Consider the following 25,241-nt stretch of genomic DNA (forward strand, 5'->3'; position numbering starts at 1 on the left):
TCGTCTTCTTAGAAACAAGGTTGTCAAGGTAAGGTTGCACACAGGAGAACAGTAGGTGCTCAGAGAGGAAGTGAAATGAACATGCAAAGATGCCTTGTTAGCAACAACACTTGCAATAATATAGCAGAATCCTGTAAAAGACATGGCTTCGTTGGATGAAAAAGGGTGCCCTGTGTACAGTCTCTTTCCTTTACTCCCTCCTTAGTTATTTAGTGTTGATGTACCAGGGACTAAACCAGAATATATGTAGTTTTCCACAGCAATGAAAAGGTTTTAAAAGATACATAATTAAGCCTGTTTTGATTTAATTTACATAGTGCTTCTGAAGTGCTCATCACAAAAGATTCTGTGTGCCTGACATAGAATAAAAACCAGCAATACATTAAAAAAGGCCAACAGCAACAAGGAATAGCACCTGATGCTCTACCTGCCAAGTACAGATCAAGGACTGAGGAGCATCATCTCTGCTCTTCTGAATGTGCCATCTGCAATGGTCCCAAAAAGGAAATCAACCCCACACCACTGAAATGAGGACACATTGATCAGACCCTCTATGTCAGTGGCTGCAGTAGGGCAAAAGCATACTTAACCAGGCCAAAAATCTGGCCTTACATGATAGCCTTTACTTTCAGCCTCAAAATACAGTAAACTGCAATAATTCAGTCTGAAGGTGATGAATGAATGGATTGGCGTGATTCGATAGATCCTCCACTCAAACAACGAGGCAGAGTGCCCTAGTGAGCTGGAAGTGAAAGAAAGTACTTATTGTTGTTAGAGAGACAAGATGGGTGAGGTAATGTCTATTGTTGTTACTACCTACATGTCTAGTATTAGCAATGAGTCCATAGAATTCTGCAATTTCATTCTACTTTGGCAAATGAAGGGCACAAGCTTTTGAGAGAGGAAGAAATTAGTAGTACAATTTAAGAGCGAGTCACTCTACTCTCCAAAGTGAGAGAAAACTGATCAAAGCTGTACTGAGTGCATAGTTTCTGTATTTTCATCTGAGCTAAAATGTGAGTGGGAGAGTATAGAGACTTTCAAGGGAAGAGTGTGTGTGTCGATTTGATGGAGGAGAAAACCAAATTCTGAAAGAGCAGTCATTTTCAGGGGAGAATGTGAAGGCTAATTGTCTAAGTGCTCCCTAGAACAGTGGTTCCAAATCTTTACAGTACCTGGCACACTTCCATGAGACAAACATTTCCACGGTACACCCACGTTTTTCAGCTGAATCAATTGCTCATAAATGTCGCATTTACTTATATTTACTATGGTTACAGTCTTACTAGAGAGGTTTGCGACATAGTAGTGCATGCAACAAGCTAAACAACGATTAAATGTATTGATGCTTCAAATCCATCCCAGAATACCCTATTTTAGACAGCAAGCCCAGGCATATTTCAAAATCTGCTTGATGCCATGCTAGGGATGTTAAATAAACAAGTAGCCACTGAAAGCAAGCTCCCCTCCCCGCCAGCCCATTGGAGCTAGGACATGGCATTTAACCCACATTCCAGCTCCAACTGTCTCCCACCTTCCCTCCCCCTTGCCACAGCAGGGAGGGAGGCAGGGTTCTCACCAGCTCATTTGGCCTATGTCTACACTCGACCCAGAACTTCAAAAGGGGCATGATAATGAACCTCATCAAAAGATGCTAATGAGATGCTGCCATGAATATGCACCACCTCATTAGCATAATGGTGGCCACGGCACTTCAAAAGTGCCACTTTCGATCACGTGCAACTCATCTACACAAGGTCTTTTTCGAAAGGACCTTGCACTCTTCAAAATCCTCTTATTCCTATTTGGTTATAGGAATAAGGGGATTTCAAAGTGTGCGAGGACCCCCTGTAGATGAGCCGCATGTGATCGAAAGCGACACTTTCGAAGTGCTGTGGCCGCCATTATGCTAATGAGAAGCTGCATATTCATTGCCGTGCCTCATTAATGTTTCCCTAAGTGTCTTATTAGCATCCCCCTTTCAAAATGAGATTCTTCAAATATGCCCATAGTGTCCCCTTGCAGCCACATATAGCTAATGCACAGTAAGTATATGCATTTGCAGGTGGGCAAAAAACATTAGGAAGCCAACAGAATCAGAGTCCACTGACGCTGTATGACATCCTTATGGGCTCACTGGAAATCTGAGACAAAGCTGTTTCCAGCTCCAGCAGCCTAGAAACTTCTCTTTTCTCACTGATGTCCTGCCTCCAGTAGGTGACAGTTAATTGATCAACATTCAGTTCCATCAATAGTATGCAAAGGGTGGCCTGTTAAGTTGTAATGTAGCCCACAGTTGCCCTTATGCTCTGAGTTAGAGTTTGCAAGTGGACTGGAAAAGCATGTATGCGGGTACACGGCCTAGCATTGTGCTACCCCCTACAGGAATTTACTTTCCATTGAGCAAATGGAACTGTTGACAGCTTTCAGAGCTATCCCCTCCAGCAGCCACTGCGGCATGAGTGACATCTCTGTCTCCCCATATACACCTTTGCAATGACACAGAGCCAGAAGCTCAGGCTGTGCATGGAAAGAAGCTCAGGCTTTGGCACAAAAGTGCAGCCACCAATCACAGCTTTTTCAGATGCGGGCAGATACCCTCTGCAGGCACAGCATTTGGGGTGGTGGGGCAGTCTCATCCAGCTGGAACAACTTGCTTACCCCTCGCCCCATACTACACGAGCGCCCACCCTGCAGCGCCCCTGTGGGGCGCAAGCATACCCTGCTGGCACGTGCTGGAGGGGTATAAGGAAGCCAAGAAGTACCGCTCCCAGCATGCTCTGCGCCAAGTGGTTCGGCGCCGCACCTTGAGACTACAAGTCCCGGAGTGCCCCGGGGCGAGAGGGAGTGTCTCCGGCTGGCTGAGTCTCTGACGCCCTTTCTGAAACCCGCGCACCTGGGGACTTCCCGCTCGCCGGCCAATCGGAGAGAGGCGCACGTGCCACCTCGTGGTTCTGGGGCGCGTGGGGTGGAGTTGGAGTCCATGAGCGCGCGATATGATTGGTTCTTTCTTCGCAGAGGGGGCGGAGCTAAGAGGGAACGCGCGTAGTTTTGTCGGCCGCCGCGCAGGCAGCCCGCTGCGGTGACGACGCTCGTGCCTTCCCGCCATGCCGAACCGTAAGGGCGCGCGCAACGCCTACTACTTCTTCGTGCGCGAGAAGCTGCCTGAGCTGCAGCGGCGCGGCCTGCCCGTGGCCCGGGTGCCCGACGCCATGCCGCTCTGCTCGCGGGACTGGGCGGTGAGCTGGGGCGCCAGAACTTCCCACCTACCCCAATCCGGGAGCGCACATCAACCCTTGGGTGTGCAACACCCCCCCACTCTAACTCCGGGCATCCTTTTCCACCCTTCAGTGTGTAGCCTGATGCACCCACTGTGTGCATTTGAGCATGCCCCAACCTTGAGTCTGCATCTCCACTCCCCTCCCCGCCAGAAAAAAAAAACCTGGATGTGCATTCCCCCTATACATAGCACAGCCCTGGGCATGCATCTCCTCTTCCCTCCACACACCACCCCTAGGAGTGCCTCTCCGCCCTTAAACTACACACACAGCTTTGGGTGTGTATTTTCCCTCTACACAACCTAACTGGCTGTGCAAACATCCTTTACACATGCACACCTGTTCTTGATGTGCATTCCCCATACAGAGGCACACACACCAACTCTTAGTGTGTATACTCCACTGTAGGCATATTCCCAACTGGGGGTGTACCCTTGACACCCCCCCCATGCACTAAACACACACATTCTTCCAAAATTGGGTGTGCATACCCCCTCTGCATATGCCTCATCTTGGAAGTGCATCTTCACCCACCAAAGCAGGCTGTGAATTCTTATACACCCCCAAGCCTGAGTCTGCATCCTTCTCACACAAACATCCTTCACCCCGATGTGCCTTCCTGCACCAATGCACCACCCTGTAAACAGGTAATACATACCATTCACATCCTACCCTCACAAGTATTTCCCCATCTACAAGTCTGCCTCACCCAGCCAGGCACATGCACTTCTCCTACCTCTTCCCTCTCACTCTAGGACAGGCGCATGCCCACCCCATCACTTTTCCATGCTGTGCAAAGATCCTCTCTGGGTTGAGAAGTGTCTTCCTCTAGAGAAAGGCAGAAGATAATATTTTTTCTCTTTTTTTGTTGGTAGTGTGTGTTATTGCTAAGTTGTATGTTTCTTGACTTAACTCAGTTTTAAATGGATCCTCTGGTGGTGAGTGTAATAGCTGGGTTTGAGCTGCCTAATGTAACTGTGACACTTAAGATGTAAGTAGTGAGTAGCTCTTTGACCTGTTAAGTAGAAACATCTTTAACTATTAAAAGGTTTAAAATCTAATTATTTTTGCTGTTTATACTATCTGCTTTATTTGTTTCTCTTTGTACAGTAAACTCAGATCTGGCATTCTATCACTCAGAATGCTCAAATGACTGGCATTTTAATCATAAGTAAATTTAGTTATGTTTTCCATAAGTACAGTACAGTGAAAGTAAATACAAATAAGTACAGCGAATACAGTGCACCTTTGCAGTGTTCACTACTACTGTTGTTGGTAAATAAAGTACTTTGCAGACATTTTTGTTTCTTTCTTAACATCTAATCTCGATTTTTCTAACTAACAGGGCTATCTCTGTTACTATTTGATTTTCTTTGGTGTTACACATTGCTAGGTATACCTCTCTATTATCCAGAGTATTTTAATATCCAGCAACTTCCCAGTCCTGGAGCTGCTGGATGAGAGAGAGTTTATTGTAACTAGTGAATAAGTGAGGTTTGTCTTACATCTAGATTTTCAGTGTCTCAGTTTCTAAATTCTAAATAGCACATGATAAGTTTATTTGTTAGAATGTTTTTAAAGTGACACTTTAAACATTTAAAAATGCTTCTTACCAAATCTAAATGTTGGGATAAATATGTCATTCTTTAAAGGGGAACAAATGTAAGTCTTAATGTAGAAATGCAATTTTGCATTTTTTAAAAATAGATTAAAATCTTGAGCCTTGATTTTAAGTATGTGCACCAGTATTTACTGGATTGGATCGCTGGGGACAAAACTGGCTTGGCGGTTGGGCCCGACGGGTAGTGGTCAGTGGCTCAGTATCTGGATGGCGGTCAGGTTCAAGTGGAGCGCCCCAGGCGTGGTTCTGGGGCCAGTGTTGTTCAACATATTTATTAAGGACCTGGGTGAGGGACTGGATTGCACTCTCAGCAAGTTTGTGGATGACACCAAGCTAAGGAGAGAGGTAGATACAATGGAGGGTAGAGAGAGGATCCAGAGTGACCTGGATAAATTGGAGGATTGGGACTAAAGAAATCTGATACAGCTCAACAAGGAGAAGTGTAAAGTCCTGCACCTGAGGAGGAAGATTCCCAAGCACTGTTGTAGGCTGGGGACTGGCTAAGCAGCAGTACAGTGGAAAGGGACCTAGGGATTGTAGTGGAAGAAAGGCTGTATATGAGTAAACAGTGTGCCCTGGTAGCCAACAAGGTGAATGGCATACTGGGGTGCATTAGGAGGAGCATTCTGAGCAGATCTGGAGAGGTTGTTGTTCACCTCTATTCGGCACTGGCAATGCAACATCTGGAGTATTGTGTCCAGTTTGGGGCCCCCCAATATAGAAAGGATGTGGATGTGCTGGAGCAGGTTCAGCAGAGGGCAAAGGAAATGATTCAAGGGCTGGAGCACATGCCCTGTGAGGAGAGGCTGAGGGATGTGGGCTTATTTAGTTTGCAGAAGAGAAGACTGAGGTGTGATTTAATAGCAGCTTTCAGCTTCCTGAAGGGATGCTCTAGAAAGGACGGGGAGAAACTGTTCTCAGTGATGACAGACAGCAGATCAAGGGATAATGGTCTGAAGTTACAGAAGGAGAGGAGGAGGTTGGATATTAAGAAAAACTACCTCACCAGGAGGGTAGTGAAGCACTGGAATGTGTTGCCTGGAGAGGTGGTGGAATCTCCATCCCTGGAGTTTAAGTCCTGGCTTGACATAGTCATGGCTGGGATGACGTAGTTGGGGTTGATCCTGCTTGGGGCAGGGGGCTGGACTCGATGACCTCTTGAGTTCCCTTCCAGCTCTGTGATTCTATGATTCTGTGAAAACATTTTGCTTATATCTAAAACCTAATAAATGAAACTGACAAAATGTTAACAAATGAGTAAAAGAGTGAACTAGATTGCTAAAGTCATTTATTTGCGCTAGAGCAGTGCGTCTCTTATTTGATCAGGCTCCCTATTTTTTGTGTCTGTACTTTATGCCCGTTCCTCTGCCACACAGAGTGGATGCCGGCCTTATTTCTGCCCTGCATTTGGTGGCGGGGCTGACTTTAGAGCTGGGTGCCTGCCCAACAGCTGCTGTTTTCCAGGTGCCCAACTCTGGAGGCAGAGCAGCTTCTCAGACTCCATGCTGTGCATTCTGCTTGTCCTGCCCTTCCCTCAGATGTGTCTAGTAGTATAAGATCTCTGTGTTAAAATGTTAATTTACCCTATTTTTGGCCCTTCATCTTACAGTTTTATTGAGTACATAATCTTGCACCAAGAACCCATTTCAATATTTAAAAAATCCCCCAAAACCAGCAATCTCTTTCTACTAAGAAAATCACTTGTCAGCTGCTCCTTATGGTGTATAATATGCTGTATTAGCCACTATTGGCTTAATCCAGCTCCATAGCGCCTCTATCTTGACTTTTCTGAGCCAAAGGCTAGTTATTCTGATAAGATCTTGTTGGATTTTGGAGCAAGTTTGTCTTACTAAAAAGAAATGGTCAGAAAATAACATATGTAACTTTTATTTTTATTCCCAGTTTCTGACTGAGGAGGAAAAGGAGAAATATGCAGAGATGGCTCGTAAATGGAAGGCAGAGAAATCCACCCAGACATCAGTGAAACCGGTAAATGGGATTGTAGAGTGAAAAATCTGGAATTTGGAGTGTGCTGAGTAGGAGTAGCAGCACAACAGTTGGGTGGTTGGTCAAAAAATTGTGACACAGAGGACCACCCTAAGAACTTGCAAGAAACCTACCTTCTGCCCCTTTTTCTTTTTTTGTGTAGAAATATATATGGCTATAATATGAGTTTATAATGGTATCATCCTGGGTAGTCCAGAAATGTCTTGAATTTACAAATAATGTTGAACATATAGTTAATCGACTTTACCATCACCCTACAACAACTCTTACGTGGAGGAGAGGCCCTGCAATTCAGTATTCTGCCACACTGTGGACTTTTCCTTCAGAGTCGGCTTTACTGAGGGAGCGGCAATGCAGCATAACTTATTTAAGGCTATCATGTTAACAAAAAAAACTTGCTACTTTTGCTACATCTGTCCTGAAGGCTGTAAGTCACAGGCACTTGAGGTTTTAACTGTAAAATTTGTAGGTCTAAATTCAGAGTTATCCTGGTTTAGTTAAAGCTGTGATTTCATAGCTGTTAAGTTAGTGCACCTCTGTGTAGATACTCATTTATGTTAGTTTAAACTTCTAAACTTGTAGTTTAAACAACATAATCACACTAGTTGCAATTATTTTTGGTCATTTCTTTTGAAATACCTGTCAGAAAGTGTGCCTGTAACTGTACAGGCAGGAAGATTAAGACAATGTTTTTTGACAAATACATTCCTTAATGGGCATATAAAAACAGAATTCCTAGTAATAATCCATTTAAACTACAACACAGAACTATGTTTCTCATACCCACCAAAAGTAGTGCAAAGGTTGCTGGGAGTCACAGTTAATGGATGAGCTGAGAGAGTGGAAAACAGTTGCTGGGAAGGCGTCTGGGTATGAACGTGAAGGGTTGTTGGATAGGAGTGGGAAAAGTGTAGAACAGGTTTTTGAGCGGGAGGGGAGGGACTGGAAGGGAGCTTCCCTCATACAGACCCTGGCTGACACTAGTCTCTCCCATTCATTCAGGACAATGTGTCCCTGTCTCCATGATCCCTGCATTCCCATGTGTTCTTGCCCCTCCATCCATGTGTCCCTCCATCCCCCACTCAGAAACCCACTCTCCCCATCTCTTCACACCAACTCCGTCACCCACTCTCCCATCTCATGTGACCTTGCGCCCCCTCCTCATCCCCCTCTGTTTCTGTGCAGCCAGTCAGCCAGCCCTATTCCCTCCTGTATCTCTTCATCCCCTCACACCCTGCCTTCTGTGGTCCTGCACCTCCACTTATATTCAGCCCCGACCAACTCTGTTCTCCTCCATTTGTCTTATGAGCCCCCATTTGACTCCCCTTCTCCCCCGAGGAGCCCCACACTGTATGCTCCCTAATGGGTCCCTGTCTTCTGACCTGGCCCAGCAGGTGCAATGAAGAATGCTCTTTCTGTTCCCTAGCTGGGTGGGAGCAGTTGGCATACTCTGGTGCCACAGCAAGCTCTAATGGGCAAAAGGCAGAAATGCAGCAATTTTTCTGCAGAAGTTTTTTTTCCTCTGCAAAAAGTTTAAAATATGCATGGACTAGTAAGCATGCCCACATGCAGTGGTGCAGAATTTCCCCTGGAATAATGCGTTCCTTCTGATATCTTGAATCTTCTCCAGATAGAAATCTGTAGGTAAGCAAATTCTCAAAGCAAGTGGCCTGAATCACCCTGTCCTCACTGATTTTGTCTTTGCAAATGGAAGAGATGTGTTGTGTGATGTATACTGGCCCATAAGCTCCTTTACTTGCTCTGTACTAGGACGGTCTTACTTTCTTAAGTCATTGTTCAGATGCCTTTTGTGAGCAGACGACCTTATCAAAGATGTGACTGTCTCTGCAGCCATTTTCATCAGATTCCTTTGAGTCTTAACATTTTGAAACCCCTCTGTTGTGCTGGAGTGGCTGATGATTGTGAGTTCCTAGCTCAGCACAAACACCCCCAGCAGATTGTGTATTGCAGAATTGGATGTCAACAGGCCAGTAATAGATGTGAACTGCTGGTTCATTATGACCATCTTAGTGTGGAGTCTCAGATAGTCTCCTTAGACTTTTCCGTCTAGCTTGCCATTCAGACAAACTGCAGTTAGTTACTTATGTTATTCCCTACGTAGGTTTTCCTGTCCCAAGGACCAGTCATTTACCCCCATGTCAATTGGTGCCATAGATCTTATACCGAAGATCCCTGTAGCCAATCCTGTAATAAACTAAGACAGTGTTTACACCAGCACTTTTGTCAGTACAGGCTTAACCTCTCTAATCTGTAACGCTCACTTCCAGCAGCATCTGTAATCCAGCATGATTTTAGTTAGCTGGACAACTCCTTATCATGGGTGTGGCCAAGTGTCCTGTGGTCCTATAAGGTTTGTTTCCAGGCACCAGTCCTGGCTCTTAGTGTTCTGTGCTGTTGTTTAGTGGTAATTTACCCCTAAATGTCTTGTAAGAGCTGAGTAAGCAGTGGAAATGTTGTTAATGTGCTAGACAATACTGATCTCCTGTGCCCTTCTTCCCCCGTTGTTGGCTTTCCATCTGGCCCTACCCCTCTGCCTCTCCACCTCTAGCCCTGAACAGTGAGCACTCATATAATCAACTCCCATTGTTGATTACATGTTTTGAGAAGGTTGACTTCTGTACTGTCTTTTTTTTTTTTTAAAAGAAAAAATTATTGGTGTGAGGGAGGAGTGTGCAGATCTCTCATATGTAATTGAAGTGTGGGAAGCTCTTGCTTCCATGTTTTAAAAGGAGCTAGTTTAAATGTTCTGGGGCCTCTAATTTTCATGAAGTTAGGGCATACTCCAGAGAACTGAGTTCTCAGGCCAGGCTAGAGGTGCATGAGAATGTAAGAATCCCTGACAGCAATGACAATTTTTTCATGAATTGTGCTGATAACACAAGGTTGTGAATCCTGCATAATATTTTCATAGTAGTAATAGGTGGACATTACTTTCTTGCTTACCCTGTAATTCTAACTTCTGAAATTGTGCAATAATGACAAGTAAAGTTGATGTGAAAGAAATTGTTGTCAACCTGCTTTTTCAGTTAGGAAAAAAGTGGGTAACTTTGAGAGTGACATCCAGGGAAAGGGAGCAGTAGGCTTGGGAGTTGATAACTTCCTTCTGTGTGGCAAATCTAAACATAGATGAAGTGTCCTTCTGCAGGTATTTGTTATTAATTCAGAGTTTTAGCAATAGTTCTTTCCATTTGTTGGTAAGCTGTTGTGAGCACCGCCAATAGCCGCATGGCATTCCTTTGTGCCAGGGAAGAAAGCATAGCTGCTTATAATATGCAGATTCTTCCTGCCTACTGCATTCTACTGTTAGGTGGGTTTAGAAAGAGCAGTGCTGCAGTGCATATATAAAGGGCAGGGGAGGAGCTGCATTATGGTCTGTCTCTGACTTCAGAGGAGCAGAGCTGATGGACTTCAGATTTCACTTTCTCTTGTCTTCTCTAGCCTCCCAGTCCGATTTCTCCAGTTCCTGCATCACTACCCTTGCAGATGCAGAGAAGTGCTTCTCATCCAGATGCCACGACTCTTCCCTGGAAAAATGATCAGGGTAAAGTAATCCTAAAGAAGCTTAATGCTAAGGCGCTGTGGTAGTTCAGCTTAGCTGGAGAATGCGGGAAATTCATGTTTAATGCACATCTGAATATATTTAATATGTCTGACAAAAATAAAGTTAGTTAAAATTGATGTTAAGTTGTTCTCCAATAACAAGTGATTTCATCATAGAAAGGTAGTTCATAGTGTTCCGGGGGCAGTTTCAGCCCATAGATATGTGGCTGTAGTTCCTTTGAAAATAAATGGAAGTTGCATGTACATATTTGACGATAGAATATGACCCTTAATGTCTATAAATAGAGATAAAACAGTGTGAACTGTTGCAGGAAGGCATTTCTATTGTAATTTCCATTTTGTTAGGGAGATACAAGGCCTAGACCAGACTTTGGCTACATGTGTGTTCATGTCAGGTATAACAGAGTGAGGAGTTCTACGTGTCTGTGTGTGAGCTTAGAACAGTGCAGATAGTGGATAACAGGACAGCCTAGCAGGGGAGAACACTATTGTGTCAGTCAGTGCTGTACTTGCCCACTGGCAGATTAGTGTCTTATTAAATAGAACTCTGACGAGCCAATCTGTTTTCTATCTCCATTTCTGTGGAAAACTGATACCTTGATCATCATTGACTAGCAGCAAAGTGCTGCCACAATGCACTTCACCTGCCTCTGAGAAACTCTGCTATAATACCCAATAGAATGTAGAAAATGCTATAAACAGTCAAGTCACTAGCCAAGATATGTAAAACTAGTGCAAGTACTCAGTAAATCTTATTGAAGAGGACATGGTGTAGGCTTGAGGGGAAGAAATACCCTTTACCTGTGTTTCAGTGACAAGTATCTGTATATTTTTCACTGACGGAAGTCAGTATTTTAGTAGTTTGAACATGTTGCTATGCAAAGCCCATGAGCATTGTTTCTTGTTTGTATCATAGGTAATCTGTCACGTTCTAGCTCTGTGTTTCTTACAGAGGTGAGTTCTCTCTAGGGCTCCTTGATTTTTTTCAGTCCCTCTGCAGTGTAAAAACACCATATCCTTAAGATCACTCTGATTCCTGCTGGATTTGTTCGATGCTTACTGTGCTGATTGGAGTTCCAAGTATCTGTGCATTTCCCACCCACAAGAGACAAAATGTTGAAAAGCTTTATTGGAGGGAGACACAAATGGTGGTGTGATACTACAAAACAGTACTGCCTGGAACTAAGCTGGAGGTGAACTGTGACCACAGAATTTCTTGTTTTGTGGAAGGTGTACTTTTAACAATTGCCTTGTCCTGCCACACTGCTGCCTGTTTGTGTGTGTCATCCAGCTGTTATCTTGTGTCTTTTACTTAATTGTATGACCTAACGTAGTGAGACCTTGGTCGTGAACTGGGGCCTACGAGTGCTGCTGAAATATAAATGATAATGTTTACAGGATGGAATGACTATGGCTTGCTCTCTTCTCTAGTGACCTCTGCAAACTTCTCCTTCCAGCTGTGCTTGGGAACATCTTCTACTTCCTGAACATTTACAGTCATGGAGAGTTGCCCTCTGCCTGTGAACAGCGCTTCCTCCCTTGTGAGATTGGCTGCGTTCGGTACTCCTTACAGGATGGCATAACAGCAGACTTGCACTGCTTTGTAGATCCTGGTGAGCCTTAAGGGATAGAGGAGTGGAAACTCATCACTTCAGTTCTGTGGGAGACTTTCTAATCCCACTTCTCCTAGCCCACTTTAAGTTTCTAGCATAAGATGTGGTCCTGTTTCCAGAGGTTGAGCATTTTTGGTAGATAGCTATGTGAAATACTTCAGTGGTCAATGCTGCCTTCTGCTAAACTATGCAGAAAGGTGGTCTTTTGCATCCTGAGTGGGTGAGAACTTAGAAAGTTAAAGAAATCTTGTGAAAAAGGAATTGAAATAAAATCTTTTATGAAGCTATCTAGCCATCAGTTGGAAGACAGACTGCTCTTGGGTTGGCGGGATGCTGTGTGCTTCTGTGCACTGGATTTAATAGTAAAATCTTTTGCATAGATAAGGGCTGAAATGCAGAACTGTGCAACAGGTAGTAAAATGTGTATGTTATTCAGGTTTTGTGCAAATGAGTATAGCTCAGAAAATAAGTTTAAAAAATCAGTGGACATTTGTGCCAGGTATGCAAGGACATAGATGGTAGGTAAAGCTGTTAACTTTAGCATAATGAAATGTTCATTATTTAGTGTTCGTGTATGTTTCTTGCTTGATAATTTGCGTTGTCTCTGCCCTCTTGCAGGAGAGGTGCCACGTGGCTTTCGGTTTCATTGTCAAGCAGCAAGTGAGTATTACTGGAGGAAAGGGCAGAGGGCTGCAGGGTTTGGCAGTTTTGTTTGCCTTGTATATACCAGTCTTTTAAATATTTGCCTTGCTTGCGACAAGTGATACTTCACTATGCAGCTTGCAGCCCAGAGAGATGAGCACGAGGGTGAAGTTTCTGAGGGATTTCATACCGCTTTGTCTTCCGTAGACCAGAAGCTCTGCTTTCTTAATAACTATTCATTAAAAAACCTCTAACCCTTTCCACTAATGATGCTGTCTTTGCCAAATGTCCATAGTGGGTAATCGTGTTCTGTTGATGATGATCTGCCCTCCTATGTGAAATTTTACCTAGCTTCCGTATTTCTGTCCTAAACTACTGCATAACTTCACAGCTGTTGTTTCCCTTTCTGAGGTGGCTGCCTTTCAGTAGTAGGTAAAGCATCTCCCCTGTGTGTGTTCACAGCTTGTGGAAAAAATAAATAAAAGACATTGGAATCTTGTTTTTTTTTTGCGGACTGGAAGATGCTAATATGAAATAATATTATTAAAGAGGAACCTATAGAACAGCAAATCTAATATTTTTCTGCACAACATGGACATTTAGCAAGTTAAAGTATTCTATAGCCCTGTTATGTGGCCCTCTGTGCTGTTTTGACTTGCACTGCTTTGCTTTTTACCCCTCCCTTTTGTTAACTTCTGAGCAAATGTTTATAGTCCAGTCGGTGAACTTCCTGTCCTTACTAAATGATGTAGCTCTTCCTTCCCTTTGTCAAAATACTTGGGTAACTCTCTCTTTAAAGCGTAGGACCCACCACAGAACATCCCGGATCTCTGGGGAAAATAAGTAGATGCATGTTGAAAATGAAGTTCTGGTGGGCGCATGAATCATGCAGTTTTTATCTGTGGAAGGGAGGTGGGAAGGTAAATAGAGAAGGTATGTGTGTGCTCCTTTAACAAACAATTTAAAAAATAGATGGGTGATATACCATTTTTCTCTCTCCTCATTAACCTCCCTCCATTAGGTGATGCCACTCACAAGATCCCCATCTCTGGTTCTGAGCTTTCGAAAGCTGGTTACCCTGTTGTGTTATGTGAACTTTACTCATTTGTTCAGCCAAACGGCGGCAGACGGCCACCCGTGTACTGCAAGGTACAGTCCCAGCCCCCTTTGAGTTACAGCAGCCCTTCAGGACAAATGGTCCTATTGTACTTGCCTAAAGAAGACTTTAAAGAAAAATCTGTAATTAAATTTCTCTCTGATATCTAAGGGGAGGCTTTCCCTTTTGAAATGTAGCCAGCTTTCAGGGGAATGGAGTTATCTGCTTTTTGCTCTGCTAGCTTTCCCGTGTCTTCACTCCTCCCAACCCAGAGCAGAGGGGACTCTGATTCCTTTCTGCTTTTTCAAAAGGTGAGCTTTAAACATCTTTTTTTTTAGTGACCTGTTTTTTCATAACCAAAACAGAATGAAGAGAAGGGGGTGAGGGGATTTAGGATTCTGTGGAATACACAGTTTTGTGTCCTCCCTATGCAGTTGCCTTCTTTTTCTCCTTGTTCCGATTGCACCACTTCTTTGGTTTTTGCTCCTGGCATCTCCGCTTCTCCTAGTGTAGGGTAATCATGATTCATGGTACATTCCTTCTTTGTTTAAAAGGTCATACCCTCTAAAGAAAAATTTTAGTTTATTTTACTTTTGTTTTTCTCTGATCATTCTTTTCTTTGTGCTTCTGTTTTCTTCTGGTCAGCCTTCTACTGTGTTGCCAGACAAAGCAATGTTCAGGTTTATAAGTGTTTCAGGGTAACAGGTTCCAATTTACAGTGGGATGCTGACTATAATAAGTAAATCTGCGTATTCTAACATCTTCTAATGCAAGCTCGTGTTGTCCATATTTACTAAATAAACTAAGTTTTTGATGGGGAATTTTTGGATCCATCCATGCTCGTGGACCAAACTGTAGTAGATAAGGAGCTGTGGATTTTTGTTCATGGCATATGTAGGGGAGGGACTTGCACACAGAAGTCCTGCAGTACTCAGCAGGTACCTGATGAGCAGCTTAATTTAAAACAAATCACACCTAGAATTAGGCCTAGTATCAGAAGCCTTCAAGGAAACTGGGTGTCAGCTGGAAGAGAGCCAAAGAAATGATCTTCTAGGGAAGCAGGGAGAGCTTTTAGGAAGAGAGGAAGTGGCTTTGTGCAAGAATTAAAGTAGCAGCAGAAGATGGTTTAGGAATGGGGGGAAGTGGAGAGGTAGAACTAAACTCTTCATTGCTGTAGTTGTGTTGTGGAGTATGTGACAGTGAAACTTCTTTCTCTCTAGTCTGATGACTTGTACAGAGTCAACTGGTGCCTGAAATGGATGGTGAAGGAATCAGGTGAGAAGTTAATTTCTAAGATCACAAGGAGTGTTAGTATCTTGGCAGCGTCTCCTCTCTCTCACCTCTTTTTGGCAAACGTGCTGCCATTCCTTCTCTTCTTGTTGGCTCTGTCTTCTCTGAATAACAGGTACTGAGAGCCTGCTGAAACTTCTCACTGTGGAAGACTTGGTAGTGGAACTGTACAAGCGTAAACTTCAAAAAGAACCTTCCAAGACCTGGGTGCGCAATCTGCTGGATGTCTTCATGTGGGATTACTCCAGTAACACAAGGTATGCTGGCACAGGCTCTTCCCTGTTTCCTGAACAGGAAGATGTTATGTTGGTAACTGTTAGATAGGTGTGTTAAACTGCCCTGCACACATATACCTTTCTTACATCAGTGTTAGGTGAGCTAAAAACTAGTCTCATCATTAAGGTCCACCTTGGATCATAGCTCAGGTGCGACTGGAGGAAATGTGATCTTGGACAGCATGTCCCTGAGTTTCAAGGGTAAGCATAGGTTTGAAGACTGTGAAGCAGAGACTTATGGGGTCTGACTTGAAAGGGGAAAGGGCTGAGGTGAGATAATTCTTCTATGTGCTTGTTTTGGGGAGGTATAATCTGAAGATGTGAGTATCTTTGCTTCTGTGAATATTACAGACCCATTACAATTGCATTAAGACAGGGCTTGGAAGAGTGTCTGTTCGGTAATAGTCCATTGAGTTATAACAGTCAGCTGTTTTTATTTGCACCCCATGAAATACAGGCAAGCTGTTGGAATTTTACTGCTGGACTGTGTTTCTGTCTGCCTGAGTACAGATCTTGTTTTATTATGTTATAAATCATAACCAGGTGCTTTTGTTACATCTTTGAAAGTCCATTGACTTAACTGTTTTTTCATGGGTATACCTGAGAACAAAATACATTTTATTTGATTGATACAGTTTTAGTATTGTTCTCCCCTTCCATTTGCTTTTTGAATGAGTATCATAGACAACAAAGATAGTCGTTGGTTTCGTTTTCAGGTTCTCCTGCACTAGCACAGAGCTTCAACATCTGGGCTGCAATGGTTCAGGAAATGTTTAAAGTGACACTGTCAGTTTACTTCTGACATTTTACCAGGTGTTGTTATGAACAACAACTAAGACTGTGAATGGGAGAGAAATATCTGCCTGGTTATTGAGATATTTTGACATCACATTGTATAGTCTGTCACCATTTCCTTTGTATTGCCAATTAGTTATTTTTCCCCTAGTTGTTTGTGTCATTCACACACCAGTTAGCAAAATAAATTGTCCTTTTAAAAAAACGGGAATGTGTGCTTATATAATCGCAGACTCCAGGGAGAATTTGGGGCAGGTATCATGCCAAGAACTACTTTAAAGTCTTTGAAATTAAAAAGGGGTCAGGTGCTCTTTTTTCCTTAAATTTTGCTTTTCTTTCTTTTTAAGAAGAAAAGGAGAATTTCTGTTAGGTTTTTGTAAAACTACAGCCTCTTAACTAAATGGAAAGTTATGTGTCCAAGCTGTATCCAGTGGTCTCTTTTTAAATGTAACCTGTGTTACTTTTGAGCACCCAGATTGTGCCAAGAGTTTTCTAGGTCTGGTTTTAATTATGTTGAAAGCGACTACAACAGGCAGTTGGCATCAGCCAACAGGTTTCTAATTCAACTAGATTAATTATATCCATCTCAGTTAAGGGTGTGGTTTTGTTTCCATTATGAACTTAGAAGAATTTCAATCTGTACTTAGGTGCAAATGGCATGAAGAGAATGACATCATGTTCTGTGCCCTAGCATCCTGCAAGAAAACTGCGTGAGTACCGTGATGTGCTGCAAAAAGTTGTTAGCTCCTGGACTCTCTAGGACTATGCTTCTGGTTTCTTTAATTCCTCTGAGGAAGGTGTTCCCAACTCTTGTTTTTCTAATGGCTTTCCTGTCTCTGTAGAGCACTCCTCATTGGTTCCCTTTATTCTTTACTGTAGTTTAAATACTAGCAGGAGGATCATCGTTTAATGTTACTTCCATGTTATCACTGCCTGCAAAGGCATAGTTTAACTTATGTATTTGAAGCGGTGAGGGGCTAAATGCTTAATAGGTATAGCTATAACTTCTGGATTTATCCATTGTTAGTGGGACTTAACTTACAGTGTATTTGAAATCACAGATATAGTTTCCATTCAGTATTTAATCATTCTTCATGTTTTCTTTCAATGTTATTATTTGTGATGTTTACAAACTCTCTCTTAAAAAAATCAGCATTTGCATAAAAACAAATTCTGAACCGAACAAAAGCAAACACTTTCATGTAACTGTGCATCATGTCTTTCTGGTTTCAGAGATACAGTAGACCCCCTGGACTTAATCTGGGGATGCAGTCTCGCAACCCCTACTTAAGTCAAATTTCCAGCTTACCACAGGAAAGCTAGGAAACTGATGGGGGCACGAGCCCTGGTCAGTTTCCTGGCTCGAGTGAGTGGAGGGGAGCCAGGAAACTGACCAGTGCCTTTGCTGGTTCCCAACTCCCTGCCGCTGTTGGAGCCAGGTGGGCAGATAGCTGCTGCAGTGCAGCTTCCCCCAGCTGGGGGAGCCAGGGTCTGGAGCACTTTGGATTTGCACTTAACTCGTGTTAATGCAAGTTAAGCCCAAATCAGAATTGCTCATGCCAGCACATTAGTGTACATAGACGTGCTGTGCACATATCACACCTATCCACCGCTAAAGCCTGTCCACTTTGCCCATTTGCCTAAGAACCTTCCACTCACGTTTAACTTTCCTGTTCGCTCTGTCACTCACCTGGGCTTGACTGGGTCAGTGCTGTTACAGAATAAACCCTTGGGAAGCAACTCAGATCTCGTGTTCATGGGCTGCAGTATTACTGGCACTGATTAGAATATGACCACCCAGTCTGGATGCCTGTGTTTCTGGTTTAAGTCTCGCTCATTTTATAGGTTAGTAAAACTGAAAACGCCCCAGACTGGAGCTCTGCTCTGAGGCATCGGGAGCTGCTCTCCTGCCCTTAGACATCTCACATGTGTCACCACTTGTGCCTGCTGCCCTCCTCCCACACATCTCATCTGCGGTTTATCCAGTCTGGGGAGGAAGTGCCCCTCCAATCTCGGCCCACGAATGCCTGTGCTTTGGTGGGAGTTGGGTGACTGACTGTTCTAGTGTAACCTATTAACATCCTATCAAGGGTTGTGCCTTCTGTTTAGAGTTCACTCTGCTTTCTTAGTAGCAGCTTAGGGTTCCTGTGGAGGGGTAGAAAGTAACATGAGGATTTTCCACCAATTTGTATCGTAGAAATTCACCTATTAACGTGTGCTTTTGGGCAGTAAAAGCAAGGGTAATTTAGGAAAATATCTTGTAACAATTGCATTATTTTTCTGACAGTTGGCTCTAGTAGTGGTCTTCTTGTTCATATTGATTAAATAATGCTGTGTACCATTAAACAGTTGCCATGTTACACCCTTGAAATCGCTGCATTTCAGTGATGGGGACAAAAGATTCTTGTGGATTCATACATAATTTTTAAAAAAGATTGGCCTTTTTCTGGGGAATGGAATTTTATTAGGCTGTAGTCCTCATATCTTCCATCTCCACCCCCATGTGGGCCTCAGAGTGTTGGTGATCACTTCTAATCCTGAATGTCCTTCCCTCTAAAAAGGGGTGGGGATGTGCTGCTTTTGCATGTAAAATACAGCACAGTATTCTTTTCATAACTCTGTTTTTTTTTGTCTTTTGTTCAATGTAGTTATTGCATCAGTAACACTCTGGCAAGTGTGTATGGAGTCTCGCTCACATCAGCTCACCTACCTCTTCAGGACTACGACTCCAGCAACAACATAAATCCCAAGATGGTGGTACTGGATGCTGGACGTTTCCAGGTTATCTTCTTTGAATTTGTCCTGAGTTATTTCGGGCTGGTGTGATTTACTCTTCTGCTGAATGTGCCTGTTTTCTTCCTCGGGGCAGTGGAGTTGGCGTCCCAGTGACAGATTGGCCAGGTGACATCCTTGTTAATAATGCCCTAAGGATATTGGGAAAGCCAGCCAGGAAAATTCTCCACTAGTTGGTTAGACAGCTTTCTGAAGTTTGTCCCAACCCTTTGCTACAAAAGCTTTGATCTGACCATGAGGTCCTCCAAAATATATCTGCAAAAATGCTACTTCTGAGGAAGAGTCAGGGAGAATTAACCTATTTAAACCTATGCTCATAGGCCCCCAGATATTCTGTATTAATTACTGTGTTGCCTAAATCTTTACCTAGTTCTTTTTAGTGTCATGAGTAGGTGTGGTGGATGCGAGGTGAAACAGAACATTTGTCTATTCTGAGAGTGGCGGGGGGGTCTGATTTCTTTTTTTCCTGCTACAGAAGCAGAGGCTTGAGAATCCCAGTCATAATCAGTACTTCAGTTCTCCAATTCAGACAGAGGGAGCTTCCTCTTCTGCTGGTGAGTTGGCAACTTTCAGATTTGGAAGGGAAGAACTGGGAATTAAGTCTTTATCAAATGACTGTGGCACTGTCCTCTTTTCTCCCTCTTGTTTCTTGTTGCTTCAGCTCATTCATGTGTACAGTTGTAGCTCCTAATGTCTGACCTTAACCATACGGGCCAGTGCCAGTTTTACTGGAAAGAATTCCCCTAGGACTCCTCCAGTTCACTGTGTTCAGGCTGTTATCTCTAGCTTCCTGCAGCCCACCATTCTCTCAGCATATCCCAGGGATGAGAGAGAAGATGTTTTGATGGGTACTTGTGGTAGGTTGTCTTCCCAACACCACTTCTTGTATAAAAAGCACAGTGCATATAAAATCAGTGAATGCTTGTTGCAATGACTTCCATTATCATTCTTGACTCCCTGAAAATATGCCATTAGGGACCCAAATACTGTTTGGTTAGTCAGAGCCCAAAGGTAACATTTATAGGAAATAACAAGAAGTCCTGTGGCACTTTATAGACTAATGGATATTTTGGAGCATAAGCTTTCATGGGCAAAGACCCTCTTTAAATGTAAGCTGCATCTGCCCAGACACTTCTGAGTTAAGTGGGGAAGGGGAACAGAGCTGCTTCTTAAGCCTCAAATTGTGACCTTTGCACAAGTGTAACAGAAATGCCAGATCATGGCTAATCTTCAGTGAGGACTACTAGCTGTGAGTTTGCAAGAAAAGCAATTTGTGTTTAAAATCTTTTTTTCGTCACTGAACATGCAGTATTGCTACATTTCAAGTTGCAGTATTGTGTAGTTGGACCAAACACTGTTTACATGGCTCATAAAGAAGGATTTGGTTACTTCTATTAAATCAATAAAAGAAAAGCAAAACAACTGAGAACCTCTCCTTTGTATAAATACATTTGGCAGTATTAACCCGCATGGACAGTGCCAAATTCTGCTGTAGCTCTGTAATCCCATAGTGGGCAGTGATTTTCTTGGCTCAACAGAGAGTGGGCCAGTTTCTGTTTTTCAAGTTCACTAGTTTTGTGCAGTGTAGGGGGACTGACATTGCTAGGAAAATCCAACTTCTGTCTCTCTTGTGCTTAAGTGCTAAGCTTAAACATTGCCTAAATGAAGGTTTAAATGTAATATGTAACTTCACACATGCACACAGACATCTGACTGCCTCATAGAAAATGTGAGACTAAGGGCATGAAGGTCTACCAAACAAAGTTCTCAGACCAACGTAAATAATCCTATTGGCAGCAAAGTAAGTATCAATAGCATGCTCCAGCTTGGGTCTACACCCAGGATGAACGCTGCTGTTCACTCCTCTGTCAGTTCTGGTCTGCAAACTCTCACCAGACATCGCTGTATCAGCACTCTGTTCACACTTCTAAGACTGGTTCCCTTTACATACATATGGGCTGGAGAATTAGGCTATGATGTACTGCATTTGCCCTGATTCCAGGCAATGATGTATCTGCATTGATGAAAACCCCTAATGTAGATGGGCTAAACTAGGACTTGCTGTTTTGCAATTTACCACTGAAATTAAACAAGCACCCATTAGAGGTTTGCATCAGGGCAGTCAAACAAGTTATTACAATGGGTTCAATCCTTTGTGTAGCCCAGGCTGGTGCAGGGAAGGATTTTAAATGAAGGTTTAGACTCTGGAGCACAAGATAGCAAATAACAAGGAAAAATAGGAATTCCCTGACTGGACCCTGTCCAACCCCTGCACTTGGACCACAAACTACAGGTTGAACCTCCCTACTCCAAAACTTCCTTGTCCGGCAACGTCCGTAATCCAGCATGATTTTGGTTAGCCAGATGACCGCTTATCATGGGTGTGGCCAAGTGTCCCGTGGTCCCATAACATTTGTTCACAGCTACCAGTTCTGGTTCTCAGTGTTCTGTGCTGTTATTTAACTGTAATTTACCCCTTTTAAGAGCCCAGTAAACAGTGGAAGTTTTGGCAATATGCTAGAGAATATTGGCCTCCCGTGGTCCTGCAAATTCTCCCATCCAGCACCAGTCAAGTCCGGAGGGTGCCAAACGAGAGAGGCTCAACCTGTGCAAGACATGAGCCTATTCCAGAAGGATGTCACTGGTGGATTTGGTGTACATTGCTGACAGCATTTCAGAGTCCAAGTCTGTCTCCTGGTTTGGACAATCAAAAGGCACAAGCCCACTAGTTTTCAGCTAGAGCAGAGGGGAGATAAGACTGCAGGTCTCTTGAGTTATGCAAAATTTAAGTGCTGATTGACTTGCAAAATGTACTGGTTAATTTCGTAGGCGAACATCCATCTGGGGTGAGATCACCATGTCGAACAAGTACCATGCGAGGAAGAGGAATCACTCGTTTGCTGGAGAGCGTCTCCAGACTTTCCAACTCCTCCAGCAACTGAAAGGCCACTCTCCCTCTTAACGTTACCAGAAGAACTGCCCATCCTGCTCTTCCATGTTCCCATTGTAGTCAGGGACTTCCCTAGACTGCCATTGCTTTCTCTGTCATTGTTTGCCAAACCTGAAAAATGCAGTGTCCTTCCCATGACCCAGTTTAACTGTTCCCTTAGAATGATGACAAACCCATTAACTGGAGTGGAATTTTATTTCAATTAGGAGGAAATCCTGGTTTTGTCTGTAAAGCTGCTTACTTTGAGGGGAACTGGTAACTTCTTGCTTTCTTGAATAAACGCATCCTTTGGGCATTTCTCTTTTTAGATAATGGGAGGGGAGTTGCAAGAAAGAGAGAGTGGTAGTCAGTAGCTGCATGTTAAACATTCTTCTCGTGGTTAACGTAGCATTAAGTTCGTTGTTTGAATGGTTTAGTTTTTTAACCTCCTTATCGCGATGGTCTCTTCCCCACTTCCATCCCTTTGTTAGATGTTGGAAGATAGCCATGTAAAATAGCACTGCGGCTGTGAGGAATTCTAGTGTTGAAAGGTTGGGTGGGAGTGTCTCAAAGGGGTATTGCTGTAAATTCTTTGTGAGTGGCAGGATGCATCAAATAGTGGAGTTGGGATAGTAAGTAGACTAATATTTGTAGGTAGAAAATCTTCCTTTTGTTTAAAACTTACTGTGGAGATATTACGGGAGTCCTGTCCAGCTGTTCATGTTCTGTTGGGCACTGAAAATGTGCCAGGGTAACAGAGGTATTGGCTAAACTTTGCTGGTGAATACTGCTGTTACAAACTGTCATCAGCTTTTCCTTCAGTCGTGAGGTTCATAACAATGTAACTTTTGTGTCTAAAAGTAACCCCATATTAATTAGCCTGTTGTACAATTTCAGATGCCTAGGAGGGGTGGAGTGAGTGCTGGCTATTAGCCTTTTGGAGTACCTGTAGGAATGAGAGTGAATGTGGAAACTTTATCACATTTTATTAAAGAAATGGAGGCCATACCTCTGTGGAAGGAGATGACTTTTAGCATTTTCCTGAAAAGTTGTCTGTCTTCTATACGTTACTTTTTTAGTCTTATGTTTTGAGGCAGTTATCTTTAGAAATAAACAAGCTCTTGTTTTCTTTTAGCTACATCTGAGCTGCTCCCTAGTTTACTCTATTCAAAGTTGCAGATATGTGCTAATTCCATAGCTATTAATGGTGATGTTACAAATTGGAATGTGTCCCTGGTAGGAAGAAAAAGGTAGATGTTAGCTCATTCCATCAGGCACTTAAGAAATCTTTAATGTGTTTACACTTATAAGGAACTTAGATACCACAGTGATAAGAGTGAGGTAAGTGCCTGGATAGACACTGCTTCATGTGGAAAGTAGCTTCAGTTGCATACAGGCTAACCCTTTCATATACAAGGTCACTGAACTGCCTTGATACTTCCTACCTGGCAGGCCAACCTGCATGCATCTGAAGCTTCCTTGGATGATTTCAAAGTTCCCTAACCCCATCAGCAGAACCCTTGCCTCCACTTGACAAGTCTCATGACTTCCAGTGTTAGTGATGAACCTTCACAAGGTGGGAGACGAGAAACCTTTTGAAACGGAGCTTTGGGCAATGAAACATCTGGAAATATGTGGTGTGATCATTGTGAAGCAGGAACAAGATACCAGTCACCTTTGGGTGACAGGAAAGATTTGTTTCTATTCAGAAAACTTGAAATGTTGATTACTTAATTGTAGATACCAGTCCAGATGTTTTCTTAACAAAGAGAAGCCTTTAGCCTCAGAACTTACAAACTCTACCTCTTCTTCCTCAATCCACACAAACGTTGATAGTCATTTGGCTGTCTCAGTAACTGAAAGTCGTTATAAAATTGTTTTGGTTATATGGCATGCAGAAGACAGTGTATATTTCTCTTTGTTAAAAAATAAATTTTCTTGTTTCACAGCATCATTTGTAGCAAGCTTACAAATTAAAGCAATGAATAACGCGAATTTGCTTATTGGCATGACATCATTCAGCAAAAAAACAAAGTCGGAGTTAAGATTTCCACAAGTGTGCTTCTCTGCATCTTTGTTTTACAGTACAGGTTGAACCCCTCTAGTCCAGCACCCTCAAGACCTCACCAGTGCCACACAAGAGAATTTGCTGAACTCCAGGAGGTCACTATTGTCTAGTGGCATTACCAACACTTCCACTGCTCACTGGGCTCTCAGAAGACATTTAGGGGGTAAATTACAGTTAAATAACAGCACAGAACACTGAGAGCCAGGACGGGTGGCTATAAACAAACTTTATGGGATCACGGGAAACTTGGCCACATCCATAAATGGTCATTTGGCTAACCTAACTCATTCTGGATCACAGATGGTGCTGGATGTGTGTGCCGGACTAGAGAGGTTCAACCTGTAATATAATGTAATATACAATAAACATTTATGCACCACCATAGCTAGTGTACTGCAAACTCAAGACTGATTTTTATTGCAGTGTCCAGCAAAATCAGCTGTTACTGTAAAACAAATATGAAAATACATGACTTAAACAGTGTTTTACACTGAAGATGGATATATTGCATTTTGCATTACTGTGCGTGCGTTATAGAGGAGGATCCTGGTAATAGATGTGAGGGAGGTAGTGAATTGTCCTATTGCATCTGGCCCTCTGGTTTCCTATTTTCTCATTAGCTTGATATTTTGGCTATTCAGATTCAATGCTTGCATTTATGTAATGGGGGAAAGTACAATTAGTGTGCTCTTTTATTTAAAAGTGTGAGAAGGCTGAAGGTCATCATTACAGTCTGCTAATGCACAGATTATTGTAAGCTGCATCAGGTCTGTGTGAATTTTCAGTCATGTTGTCATGGAAATGTTCTGGGGAAATAAGAACAAAGCAAAGGGAACAGAGCACGGGGGAAGAGTCTGAATGACACTACCTCACTGCTTTAAACATTGTTTTTCACCATGTGTAAAGTACGTGGCTAATACTGTGTGGGTGTGTGGCTGTTCATCCTCTATACAAATTAAACTGTCTTTGAGCGTCTCCCCTCCACAAACCACCTTTAATTAACTACTTTAGTCAGACATGACTCATTGCCCTCTTGCTAATGTGGGTTGTCACTTGGCTTAGTCCAGTGACACTGATGGGTGAAGATCACCCTCTTTTAAACTAGGGCTGTATCAAAGAATTAATTCTACTGAAACAAGTTGCTTAGTCTAGCATGGCACTCCCTTCTGCTTCCCTATATGGAGGTATCAGCCAGACAAACTGAGTTATGAAAATAGAGTGGAATAAATAAAAGATGCTGCTTATTAGGCAA

The 25,241-nt window shown here is 43.0% G+C and overlaps 1 protein-coding gene across 2 annotated transcripts; it reads left to right on the forward strand.

Moving 5' to 3' along the window:
* The first annotated feature begins 3,023 nt into the window (after positions 1–3,023).
* On the forward strand, positions 3,024–24,201 carry MAEL (maelstrom spermatogenic transposon silencer). 2 transcript variants are annotated; one of them, XM_074983488.1, is made up of 12 exons: positions 3,024–3,117; positions 6,802–6,888; positions 10,366–10,468; positions 11,946–12,101; positions 12,720–12,761; positions 13,765–13,892; positions 15,060–15,114; positions 15,245–15,386; positions 16,847–16,909; positions 18,848–18,980; positions 19,468–19,546; positions 21,822–24,201. In XM_074983488.1, the coding sequence occupies exons 2-12, from the start codon at positions 6,838–6,840 to the stop codon at positions 21,932–21,934; spliced, it is 1,065 nt and encodes a 354-aa protein (XP_074839589.1). In that variant the 5' UTR covers positions 3,024–3,117; positions 6,802–6,837; the 3' UTR covers positions 21,935–24,201. The 2 variants fall into 2 exon arrangements, with proteins under 2 accessions (XP_074839589.1, XP_074839588.1); XM_074983487.1 differs by having other exon boundaries at positions 3,108–3,239.
* The last annotated feature ends 1,040 nt before the right edge of the window (positions 24,202–25,241 follow it).

The sequence above is a fragment of the Carettochelys insculpta genome, chromosome 1 (assembly GCF_033958435.1).
Source record: "Carettochelys insculpta isolate YL-2023 chromosome 1, ASM3395843v1, whole genome shotgun sequence".
Lineage (NCBI taxonomy): Eukaryota > Metazoa > Chordata > Testudines > Carettochelyidae > Carettochelys > Carettochelys insculpta.

Excerpts from the sequence above, each read along its gene's own strand:
- MAEL (XM_074983487.1), top strand. The coding sequence starts at position 3,108 with ATGCCGAACCGTAAGGGCGCGCGCAACGCCTACTACTTCTTCGTGCGC. Across the intron at positions 6,889-10,365 it reads CCCAGACATCAGTGAAACCG|CCTCCCAGTCCGATTTCTCC; the intron begins GTAAATGGGATT and ends TGTCTTCTCTAG. Across the intron at positions 12,762-13,764 it reads GTTTCATTGTCAAGCAGCAA|GTGATGCCACTCACAAGATC; the intron begins GTGAGTATTACT and ends TCCCTCCATTAG.